This window comes from Carex rostrata, chromosome 26, assembly GCF_964058835.1.
Source record: "Carex rostrata chromosome 26, lpCarRost1.2, whole genome shotgun sequence".
Classification (NCBI taxonomy): Eukaryota; Viridiplantae; Streptophyta; class Magnoliopsida; order Poales; family Cyperaceae; genus Carex; species Carex rostrata.
This window is the reverse complement of record NC_135943.1, coordinates 1119176-1131314: the sequence shown is the minus strand read 5'-3', so window position 1 is coordinate 1131314 and position 12139 is coordinate 1119176. Positions and strand designations below refer to the sequence as shown.

The 12139-nt window shown below is 39.4% G+C and overlaps 1 protein-coding gene and 1 long non-coding RNA gene across 2 annotated transcripts; one reads left to right on the top strand and one right to left on the bottom strand.

Moving 5' to 3' along the window:
- Positions 1-2098: 2098 nt before the first annotated feature.
- LOC144544655 (uncharacterized) lies at positions 2099-3053 on the bottom strand. Its single transcript, XR_013508288.1, has 3 exons — positions 2891-3053; positions 2506-2791; positions 2099-2398 (listed from the first exon to the last, which is right to left on the bottom strand). It is a non-coding gene; the product is annotated as an uncharacterized LOC144544655 (long non-coding RNA).
- Positions 3054-6704: 3651 nt separating this feature from the next.
- On the top strand, positions 6705-9884 carry LOC144544050 (uncharacterized). The gene has a single exon (XM_078292468.1). The coding sequence runs from the start codon at positions 6705-6707 to the stop codon at positions 9882-9884; it is 3180 nt and encodes a 1059-aa protein (XP_078148594.1).
- Positions 9885-12139: the final 2255 nt, after the last annotated feature.

The following is a 12139-nucleotide window of genomic DNA, read 5'->3' as shown; positions in this document are numbered from 1 at the left end:
TAAGTAGCTTAGCTCTCTCCCTCCCTCCATTTCAAATTTTCTAATTTTTCCCCTGCCTCCACACAACACAAACTAACATTGGTTATAAAATTCAAACTGATTCAATCAAACTCGATCGTACCGCACACCACAATAAACGCGGTTAATCAAGTGTAAAATTCAAACCGATATTTTGGATCCAATGCCCTCTTTCATCCATTAATTGTACAAATATTCCTAAGAAAAAATTGTAGAAATAATCTTTCCACGGCAATTATCGATCGGGACACATCATGAAAAAGTACCTTGATAGACTGAGTCTTGACTCTTGACTGTGTCAACGTGATTAAATTAAGCCTATATAAATCAACCAATTCATGTCCTCACAAAATAACATAAATTAATCTCGTTCTTTCAATTGTCCATCAGATATTGCAAGTGAAAGGAATTAATCCGTGAAATAGAGAGAGAGAGAGAGAGAGATGGGGTGGCGCTCAAAGGTTCTGCTAGTCATTGCTTCTCTTCTCTTCCTCATGATTTCAACCATGGCATGGACACCTCCCCATGACCACCAAGTTTGCAACCCAGATGATGGCAGTTGCACTGGTCCACACAATAATAATTAGTATGTATGTACGTACGATCTCACGAATTCATAACAGCTAAGGTAACATAATATTTCTAGTTAGATCTCAGCGTTTGATTAGAATCACATGAATATTAAAGGGGTGTATTCCATCTCGGACCAGATTGGCCCGATTCTAATAAGACGGTCCAGATCTAAACAGAAATATTATGTTACCTCAAAGGATATGGATTCACTACTCAGGGGAGGTAGCAAATATTGTAGAAAGGAGTGAAGTCCCAATTTTTTTATATATTTTTTTTATATCTGTCCTTTGATTTTTTTTTTTTTTTTATAAAAAAAATATCACTATTAATTAATTTCATAAAATAAAATTACATGGCACGTGTTCATTCAGCCATCTCAATTTTAATTTTCTAATTCCATCCCGTCCAGAGAGATTGCTACATATATAATTAATGATGCAGTTATAAGCTTTATGAAGAATGATGCATATCCTTGCGAAAATTAGCGACTCTTCCTTTTTACTTTTTTTGTTTTTGTTTTTAGACCTTATAATTAACTAACAGCGTGCATGCATGCATCTGACTAGCTCTTCAAATCCAGATTGTGTATTTCATACCATGGATTTGTCTATTATGGTTATATAAATGGTATCGTCGAGTTAAAATTAGTACTCAATACATACATATGACATGAATTTTCTCCTTCATATAGATTAATAATGATCAGGTCACTTTTTTCAACGTTACAAATTCTGCAGCAGAAATAGAAAAAAAAAAACAATAAAAAATAATTTGAGGATGATAGCTTAACAGAAACTGTACCTGTATTAGTTAGATGTAAGATTTGCATCTATGCCAATAGCTGCCAATTGTTTCCATTAATAGAAAGTATTGTTCTAGGACTAAAATTATATAACACAAAAATTCACAGGCAACATAATCGTTAAACTAAATACCATAGGACTAAACATGTTATCAAATCCGCTTCATTCTGGATAATATTCTAGTTTATTTCTTTTGAAATGAAAAGTTTAATCATCCTCTAAATCAAATTGTGTAATGGATTCTTAATTGTCAGTTTTAGAACAAAAGATGAGAAACGTGTCAAACTTTCTAATTCTGAACATACAAATGCAGAGTCATCTGAATCTCAATTGGGTTTGCATTACAGGACACTGTTACATAAACTAATCCAAAAGAGTTTTGTATTTCATAAAGGCCTTAGGCATGATTTAGATTCTAGGTATTACAATTCCTTGGGCCGGAGAGAAAAATAAACCAAAATACACCAAATCGTACAAACTTCATTAGTACCTAAATTACTGATGACGTAAGAACCATGAGTCACACTCACACATAATTAAGATTCCATAGACGAACTGAAGTATTGTAGACTCCTAAGAATTCAAACCTTGATAATCCAAACTCCGGTTCATGTCATCAAGATAAAGCTGAAATTTTAAAAAGTTTGTTAGCAGCCTTTTATGAAAATGTCTTTCTTGTACTAATCAATTTGGAATACCTGAAGTGTATTAACAGCAGCAATTTTAGCAGCAAATTTGTCCAATATAGTCTTTGGATACACTGGATCCATATCATACAGCTCCCCCAAAAGGACTTCGACATGCTAAGAAACCACAACAAAACAAGAATAAAACAATCAAGCCTTGATGCTCAATGCATCTGAATAATTTTAATTACAATGTTATACCCTTGAATTCCAGTTTTCATCCCAGTATGTATAGCTAACACCATCAAGCACGCTGGTTTTGTGAAGTTCTTCAATGAAGATATTAACTCGCAAAGCCTGCTCTTTTTTACACAAATTCTGTTGTACAGCCAAAAAAAAAAATTATACATAACATGTTTCACCTAAATCGACGGGCAAAACAAACATATATGTAGAGATTTCAAGGAACCTACATCTACATCTACATCTACATGTGGTTGGCCTTGTATATTGAAGGGGAAACCAACCACAAAGCCTGCCAGTGAATGTTGTGTGACCTAGAGAAGAAAACGACATAGATATACAACATTTAACATGCCATGGAGTATAATGAGAGGAAAGACTTTATGGCGAAGTTTATAAAATAGAAATGTGACAAATAAAAGGGGAAAAACAAACTAAATACTCTATGCGAGATGAGAGATTCAGTGTACCAGTGTTTGAAATTCTTGGGCCATTACGTTGATATTTTTCTTTGTATGTTCCAAGACTCTGTATTGCAAGAAAGAAGAACTTGAAGAAAAGCTGTAAAACTCATAAATTTAGGAGATCCTTCATAAATAATTAAATATCACTAAATAATCTATATACCGTAAAGGGATTGCTTCTTTGTTGTGTTCATCGGATACAGCTAAGCCAACATACTTACTGCCCACATCTAATCCAAGGAAGCTGCCTTGTTTTGAAACACATGTTTTGAGCACTTGTTGAAACAATGCTGCCGGCTTAACCAACCTCATCCTTTTGATCTATCATACAAGCCCAATTAAATTAAATTAAATTCTACTCAAGCTTGCCTCAGCTAAATAAATCATGGAATTGTGAATTCAGAAAGTACAAATTAATGCGATAAAAATATTTCATGGAGGCATTTCATTGAACAGTATTGGTGCGAATGAATAAAGTGACAAGGCATTGAAATTACTTTATAAACAGTAGCAAAGTAACAGAATAATAATAGCTGCAACTTATTTTATCTAAATATCAAATCCAAGAACAGTTACAAGCAACAACAAGGTACTCATAACAATTAACAAACAAAATGTCATGTTTGGTTGTGGAGCAAGTGGTGGAGTAAATCCTCTACTCCACTTTTAAGGAGCCAAACGAGAAGTAAATTTAAAGGAGTAAGATGGAGTAACTGTAACACCGTGAAAATAAAAAAAAAATAATAACATAAAATTTTAAATGCAAATTGAATTAAAAGCCTAAGTGTTAAATTAAATTGTATATATATATGTATATTCTTCTTTTAGTAATATCAAATAAGTGGAGGGTCTATTTTGAAAAATGTCCAAAATGCATATAAACAATTCAACCCTCTCTTTCTCCCTTCGTTGCTCCCTTGTGTGTTTGCTGCCAAAAGAAAGAGAAGGAGAGATCATCTCTTCTCTCTTAAAAATCCACCAAGAAACCTTGAGAAATTGAAGAAAAGAATGGAAATTGTTGAGAATTTCTCTCTAGTGGCCATCTAGCTTCCCCATTGGTACTGCTTTTCTCTCCTCTCTCATCAAAAATCTGAATTTTATCTCCATTGCTAGGGTTTTGCTCAAATCTGAAATGTTTGTATAAATGATGAGTAATCTATCTCCATTATGATTCTAGGTTGTTAATTTAGTGATTCTCTTCTCAATTCTATCTTAATCTTGATTTTCTATCTAGGTTTTGGTTCAAATTCGAAAATTAGAGAAATATTTTGATTTGTCTAATCTAATCCAACAAACAAAGGTGTTGATTGGTAAGTTCTTCTCTCACTCTCTTAAAATCTGAAATCAATTTGGTGTTGATCTCTTTTCTTTGTTCCCTCTTTTGTGTATTGTGATAATTAAACAAAGTCATAATATTTTTGATGAAGTGCTAATATTGTCTCCGAAAGGCCTAGTATTTATTGTGTATGGTGATAATTAAACAAAGTCATAATATTTTTGAGGAAGTGTTAATATTGTCTCCGAAAGGCCTAGTATTTATTGTGTATGGTGATAATTAAACAAAATCATAATATTTTTGAGGAAGTGTTAATATTGTCTCCGAAAGACTTAATATTTATTGAGAAAGGCTTGATCATTTATTCCAAAATGGAGGATACTGATTGAGAAAGTATCTATATTGATTTGAAAAGTCTTCATATTAAATCAAAAGGGATTTTAAATCGGAAGGCTATTAAATAGGTCTCTTTTCTTTGTTCCCTCTTTGGTGTAGGTTGTTGTTCAATTGGAATCCTAAAAGGTGAACTTTGCATATTCTATGATGTCCAACGTATTGAATCAAAATAGCAAGTGTTGATGAACAAACTTGATTTACCATTAAATTTGTGACTGCACAGTGGACAGATTTTTAGGCTGATTAAGAAGCTAATTTGAATTGGCAATTCTAAATCATTCTGGACAAATGAAAAGTCTATTTGATGCGTCCCGGAGTCTAGTTTCTAGTGGTTCAAGTTTCAAGTTGTTTGGAGTTTCCTATAAAAAGTTATTGCAGTTTTAGTAACCAAGGGTCAGAATTTAGGGCTGCTGTCTATAATTCTGTTTTTCATTTATTTTGTGTTCTTGTTTACTCTTTCTCCAATAGCGCTCTCTATTTTTAACACCAAGAAGGTGGATACAAAGTTATATGGATTATGTTAAGGAGAGTATATATGTTAATATAGGTGTAGGCTTGGTTGAGCAAGATTTTGCGGGATCTTTCGAGACGTTCGAACCATAAGTGCGAGATACGCTCTTCATAATCAGGTGCGGGGGTTCACGGGATCTGTTTTGGATTCTATTACTTAGAATTAAATAACGGTACATGTATATATATATATGTGTGCTTATATATATATACCGATTGAATTGTTAATTGACTTATTGTGCATGACCTCATGTTGGATCTCTATTGTTAGCATTATTTGCAGCATTGCATGAAAATAAGTAATGATATAATTGAATTGATATGATATTGTTGATCTAGCATGTTGGTATTGTTATTCGATTGATTGTTCTATCGTTTTGATAATTGAATGGAACCACAGTACTGAAATGTGAAGAGGGCAGAGGATAAGTTAATTGTGAATGAAATGAGTGAATTGTAGGGACAATGTCTAGCTAGCTACTAGACTTTGTCTCAGGGCCCATATGCGCATACGGTGAATAACCCTAATTGTGGAGGGTATCGGTAACCAAGGAGAAAGGCAGAGCTAGGTTAACTGATACCAAAAAGGTAGAGTATAGCAGGAGGATTGAAACTGTGGATAATTGATTGTTATTGGTCTCTCTTTGGAAGAGTGACAACCCGTTGCATGATCGGGAGATATGCAATCCTAAATTGGAAATTGACGAATTGATATGGATGTTTGACTATAAACCAGACCAGAGAAATGTTAAGCCAAATGAGATGGATAGTCGATATCTATCAATTGTAACCGGACTTAGCAATTGTATCTGTTATACCAAACCATTCTATGAATTCTTCGATTTCATTTGATTGTGATATGAGTTGGATTTCAATTGCTTCTATATATGTTGTATATGCATTTATTTTATCGAATTGTTGAATTGAAACTCGTTGCGGGTTTATTTAGTTCCGGTAATGGATTTCTTACAAATCCAGTAGCCCTGACTAAATTCCGCACTGAGAAAACTGTTGACAAGTTTTCTCACCCCCTATCCCCTCGGGAAACTTTATTCTTTTGTATGTGTTTGCAGGTAAACGCGAATAGAAGGGATTCGAGTTCTCGACCAGTGAGGTTTAAGCCGCATAGCGATAGGGCATGCCTCACATTGAGTCCATTTTGATGTCGATAGGGTTTTGGTATGGTATTTGTGTATAACCATGTTATCGGACCGTGTCGAGTGGTTTTGTAAACCTAATTGTATATTAAACGTTTACTGTGATTTAATATGAATTTTTTTTATGTTTTAAACTATGTATAAAATGTTAATGGGAATGGTTTATATTGATTTGGAAATATGGGGATCGAGTTGAAATCGGGGAAAAGAAATGGTATAAAATGGGAATTGATTTGGGATTGTTTAATCTTTCAATTATATAGTTATTGCACGAATTTATATATACTATTGAGTATATTATCATAATCTATAAATGTATTTGTATAAACATGATTTTAAATCGAATTAAATGAGAAGTGGTGATGTTGTAAACCGATATTATGTTAGGTTTACACCGTAATTGCCTTGTGAATGTATAGTCATCTATATATTCACGGCGTAACTGCACGACCCCTAGTTCCGGGGTGTGACAGTTATAAGTTGGTATCAGAGCACAGGTTTGGTTCGTTTTTCAAACCCTAACCAGACCAAACCATAACCAGACTTGATAGGATTCGCGAGTGGGGATTAAAAGTAGAATGGGACGGTAGTTTAAATTGTCGTGAAACTTAATATGAAGTGTATTAAGTTTTCAGATAATGGAGCGCGGTCTAGAGGAGATGTTGATTGCGGCCTACGAGAGAGGTCGTAGAGCCGAGCAACAGGCACAAGGACCAGCTGCACCGGTTGCTCAAGTGGCACCGGGAGAGGAGTTTAGGCAACTCTACGACGCGTTCATGCGCTCAGCACCCCCTCGTTTTGACGGGTCAGGGGGATACCCTGAGGCGGAAGAGTGGATGGTGAACGTGAGGGCCAAGTTTACTCTGTGCCGGATTCCGGATGCCAACAAGGTGGAGTTGGCCGTGCAACTGCTAGAGAAGTCAGGCAGGCATTGGTGGGAAGGCGTGAAAGCGGAGTATGAGGGAGCTGAGCAAGACATTCCCTGGACATGGTTCGAGCAGATGTTCGGGGAGCAGTATCTGAGTGTTATGCATCAGGAGGCTCTGAGGAGTCAGTTCCTGAACTTGCGTCAGCGGGAGAGGTCGGTTGAGGAGTACAACCGAAGATTCTTTGACTTGTCCAGATATGCTCCAGATGTGAAGGCAGATCCTACAAGGTACCGCAGGCAGTATCTTGACGGGTTGGACCCGAAGGTTGCTCTAGCCATACACCACTCCACAGCTGCAGGGATTCCAGCCCTAATGAAACAAGCAGAGCAAACCGAGGTGTATCTCAAGAGGAGTGCACAACAGACCCACCCGAGGAATGTTAGGCCAAAGTTTGATCACAAGAAGCAAGCAAGTGGGTCGGGGTCTCAACCCCCAACTTCGGGACACCCGACTGGACAGTTAGTGGTATCGAGGTTTACACAGGGGACCACTGGACCCTGGTGTAATGTTTGTCAGAAACCACATACAGAGGCATCCTGTCGCCGCATCAGAGGAGCATGTATGTTGTGCGGTGACATGGACCATTGGGCTAGAGAGTGCCCAAAACAAGCTCACTCGGGTGCTTCGGGAAGTAGTGGCAGAGGAGGCTATCGGGGTCCACAGGGGCGTGGAAATGGAGGCCGAGGCACTCCACCACAGACGCGAGGAGGCCGTGCAGGAGGCCGGGTTGGTGCTAATGCCGTGCATGCGATCGAGCTGCCGGATAAGGAAAGCGAGCGGGCATCGGGATCCGCTCAGAATGATATGTTGGCAGGTATTATTTCTATCTCCGGGCATCTTGCATATGTGTTGATCGATACGGGTTGTAGTCACTCGATAGTGTCTAGTATATTCGTTGAGAAGTGTGGATGGCCAACCGAGTCGAGTGGGAAAGTTCTGGATGTTCGTACCCCACTCGGTTCAACTACCAAAATTGCAAAAATCTGCCGAAACCTGAAAATAAGAATCGATGGGAGAGACTTGTTAGCGGATATGTTAGTAATGGATATCTCAGAGTATGACGCATTGTTGGGTATAGATTGGTTAACCCGACACGTAGCCACCATTGAATGTTTGCGTCATACCGTGAAATTTGCGTTGCCGAGTGGTTCGAATTGTACCCTTAGGTGTAGGGGCGTGAAGGAGGTGGTACCGTACATCTCGGCGATTGAGGCAAGGAACTTAGTGGAGTCAGGATGTACAGCATACCTGGTGATGATTATGTGTGCCGATACGGAGGTTTCCGAAATAGCGAACATTTCGGTTGTTTCGGAATTTGTAGATGTCTTTCCGGAGGAGATTCCCGGGTTACCCCCGGCACGTGAAGTTGAGTTCAAGATAGATTTAGTACCGGGTACAGCTCCAATCTCGAAAGTTCCGTATCGAATGGCTCCTGCGGAGCTAAAGGAGTTGAAAGTGCAATTAGAGGAAATGTTGGAGAAAGGACTGATAAGGCCAAGCACGTCCCCGTGGGGCGCGCCAGTATTGTTTGTGCGGAAGAAAGATGGAACTCTGCGGTTATGCATCGATTACCGAGAGTTGAATAAAGTGACAGTGAAGAACAAGTATCCGTTGCCACGGATTGACGATATCTTTGATCAGTTACAAGGGTCGTCGGTCTATTCCAAGATTGATCTGAGGACGGGGTACCATCAGCTGCGGATATGTCCGAGTGATGTGGAGAGGACGGCTTTCCGTACTCGGTACGGGCACTACGAGTATCTAGTCATGTCATTTGGGCTGACGAATGCACCCACGGCTTTTATGGACCTCATGCAGCGAGTGTTCAGAGATCTGTTGGACACTACGGTGGTGGTGTTCATTGACGATATCCTGGTTTATTCCCGGTCATATGAGGAGCATGCAGCTCATCTCAGAGTGGTGCTACAGCGGCTACGCGATCACCAGCTGTATGCGAAGTTTTCTAAGTGCGAGTTCTGGATGAACCAAGTGGCATTTCTGGGCCACATTGTTTCAGGTGAAGGATTGGCGGTTGATCCTGAAAAGATTCGAGCCGTGACAGAGTGGAAGAGACCAACTACCGTGACCGAGATCCGTAGCTTTCTCGGTTTAGCCGGTTATTACCGGAGATTTGTGATGGGGTTCTCTCAACTAGCTCGACCTCTCACCGAGCTGCTGCATAAAGGGGTAAAGTTTGAATGGGGTGAGTCTCAAGAGAAGAGTTTCGAGGAGTTGAAGAGTCGGTTAGTGTCAGCACCGATTCTTGCAATGCCGGTAGTTGGGAAGGACTATACGGTGTTTACCGATGCATCGCGTTCGGGTTTGGGATGTGTTTTGATGCAGGATGGGCATGTGATTGCCTATGCGTCTCGTCAGCTGAGACCACATGAGCAGAATTACCCGACACATGATATGGAGTTGGCGGCGGTGATCTTTGCTTTGAAAATCTGGCGACATTATCTGTATGGTGCAAAGTGTCAGATTTTCACCGATCACAAGAGTCTGAAGTATATATTTACTCAGAAGAAGCTGAATTTGAGGCAAAGGAGGTGGCTCGAACTAATGAAAGATTATGACCTCGACATTCAGTATCATGCGGGTAAGGCGAATGTAGTTGCGGATGCGCTGAGTAGAAAGAACCAGGTGAACCTGGCATCCCTGGTTACGAGAGAGTCACACTTGATAGAGGAGATGTGGAGAATGAATTTGCACGTGGGCGCTTCTCGTGAATTGGCTGTGGCAACAGCAACTCGCTTGCTTGGAGCTGAAGCGGGTACGAGTGCATCGGCAGCTATGTCGATTATTTCTGCTGCTATTGAGGTGAGACCCGAATTACACGATCATATTCGGGTAGCGCAACATGAGGATTCGAAATGTCAGAAATTCTGAGATCATGCGACATCAGACAGAGAGACTCCATTCCGGATAGATGATAAAGGAATCTTGCGGTTTGGCAACCGTATATACATTCCTGAAGATGTAGAGTTGAAGACCTTGGTTCTATCGGAGGCGCATGATTCGGGATACACTATCCATCACGGGGAAGTGAAAATGTACCAGAATCTGAGGCGATACTTCTGGTGGCCCAACATGAAGAATGACGTGAGGAAATACGTCGAGAAATGCCAAGTCTGTCAGCAGGTGAAGGCTGATAGACGAAGGACAGCCGGATTACTCCAGCCGTTGGACAAGAAAAGAGGTAAATTTGAGATAATTACGATGGATTTCGTAAGTGGCTTTCCAAGGACAAAAGGGCGACATGAGACCATATGGGTGATTGTGGATACGCTGACTAAGGTGGCTCATTTCATTCCGCTTGGACCTGATACCTCGGGTCGGGCCTTAGCGGAGATATTTATGAAATTTTTCTTCAGGTATCATGGTTGCCCACGTGAGATCATATCGGATCGAGATACGAGATTTACCTCTCATTTTTGGAAGAGTTTCCAAGAGGCTATGGGAACAAAACTGAGATTCAGTACCGCGCATCATCCGCAAACAGATGGACAGTCAGAGAGGACCATTCAAACCCTGGAAGACATGCTTCGAGCGTGTGCGTTGAGCTTCCAAGGGTCTTGGTTAGATCATTTGCCCCTAGTTGAATTCGCTTATAACAACAGTTACCACTCGAGTACTGGGATGCCACCGTTGGAGGCACTTACGGGTGAGACATGCCGGACACCCTTGTGGTGGGGTCCCGCGGGCACTTATTTGCCTACAGGACCAGAAATGATACAAGAGGCTGCAGAAAAGACACAGGTTATCTTGGGCCGACTAAAGTCAGCTCGAGATCGACAAAAGAGATATGCGGATGTGCACCGAAGGCATTTGGAATTCCAAGAGGGTGACCATGTGTGGCTCCGAGTATCTCCAGTCAGGGGAGTACATCGGTTTGGTGTATCGGACAAGTTGAGTCCGAGATATATCGGTCCGTTTCAAATTCAGAATCGAGTGGGACAAGTGGCATATGAGCTTGCGTTACCTCCGGCTTTGAGCCGAGTTCATCCAGTGTTTCACATATCGCAGCTCCGGAAGTATGTAAAGGATCCATCTCATTGCATCGATCATTCTGACCTGCGAGTAGATGAGAATCTGGCGTATAAAGAAGAACCAATGCGAATTCTGAACCGAAAAGAGCAAAGATTAAGAAACCGAACGATTGGACTTGTATTAGTGTAGTGGGGACGACACTCAGAAAAAGAGGCGACGTGGGAACTTGAAATGAAAATTCGTGAACAATATCCTGAGTTATTCGACAGTTCAGGTACGTAGTTAAGTTCAAAGGATTGAACTTTGTTTTTAAGTGAGGGAGAAATGTAACACCGTGAAAATAAAAAAATAAAAAAATAATAACATAAAATTTTAAATGCAAATTGAATTAAAATCCTAAGTGTTAAATTAAATTGTATATATATATGTATATTCTTCTTTTAGTAATATCAAACAAGTGGAGGGTCTATTTTGAAAAATGTCCAAAATGCATGTAAACAATTCAACCCTCTCTTTCTCCCTTCGTTGCTCCCTTGTGTGTTTGCTGCCAAAAGAAAGAGAAGGAGAGATCATCTCTTCTCTCTTAAAAATCCACCAAGAAACCTTGAGAAATTGAAGAAAAGAATGGAAATTGTTAAGAATCTCTCTCTAGTGGCCATCTAGCTTCCCCATTGGTACTGCTTTTCTCTCCTCTCTCATCAAAAATCTGAATTTTATCTCCATTGCTAGGGTTTTGCTCAAATCTGAAATGTTTGTATAAATGATGAGTAATCTATCTCCATTATGCTTCTAGGTTGTTAATTTAGTGATTATCTTCTCAATTCTATCTTAATTTTGATTTTCTATCTAGGGTTTGGTTCAAATTCGAAAATTAGAGAAATATTTTGATTTGTCTAGTCTAATCCAACAAACAAAGGTGTTGATTGGTAAGTTCTTCTCTCACTCTCTTAAAATCTGAAATCAATTTGGTGTTGATCTCTTTTCTTTGTTCCCTCTTTTGTGTATTGTGATAATTAAACAAAGTCATAATATTTTTGATGAAGTGCTAATATTGTCTCCGAAAGGCCTAGTATTTATTGTGTATGGTGATAATTAAACAAAGTCATAATATTTTTGAGGAAGTGTTAATATTGTCTCCGAAAGGCCTAGTATTT

What these genes read in the sequence shown, in the direction of transcription:
- LOC144544050 (XM_078292468.1), top strand. Translation starts at nt 6,705, where the DNA reads ATGGAGCGCGGTCTAGAGGAGATGTTGATTGCGGCCTACGAGAGAGGT.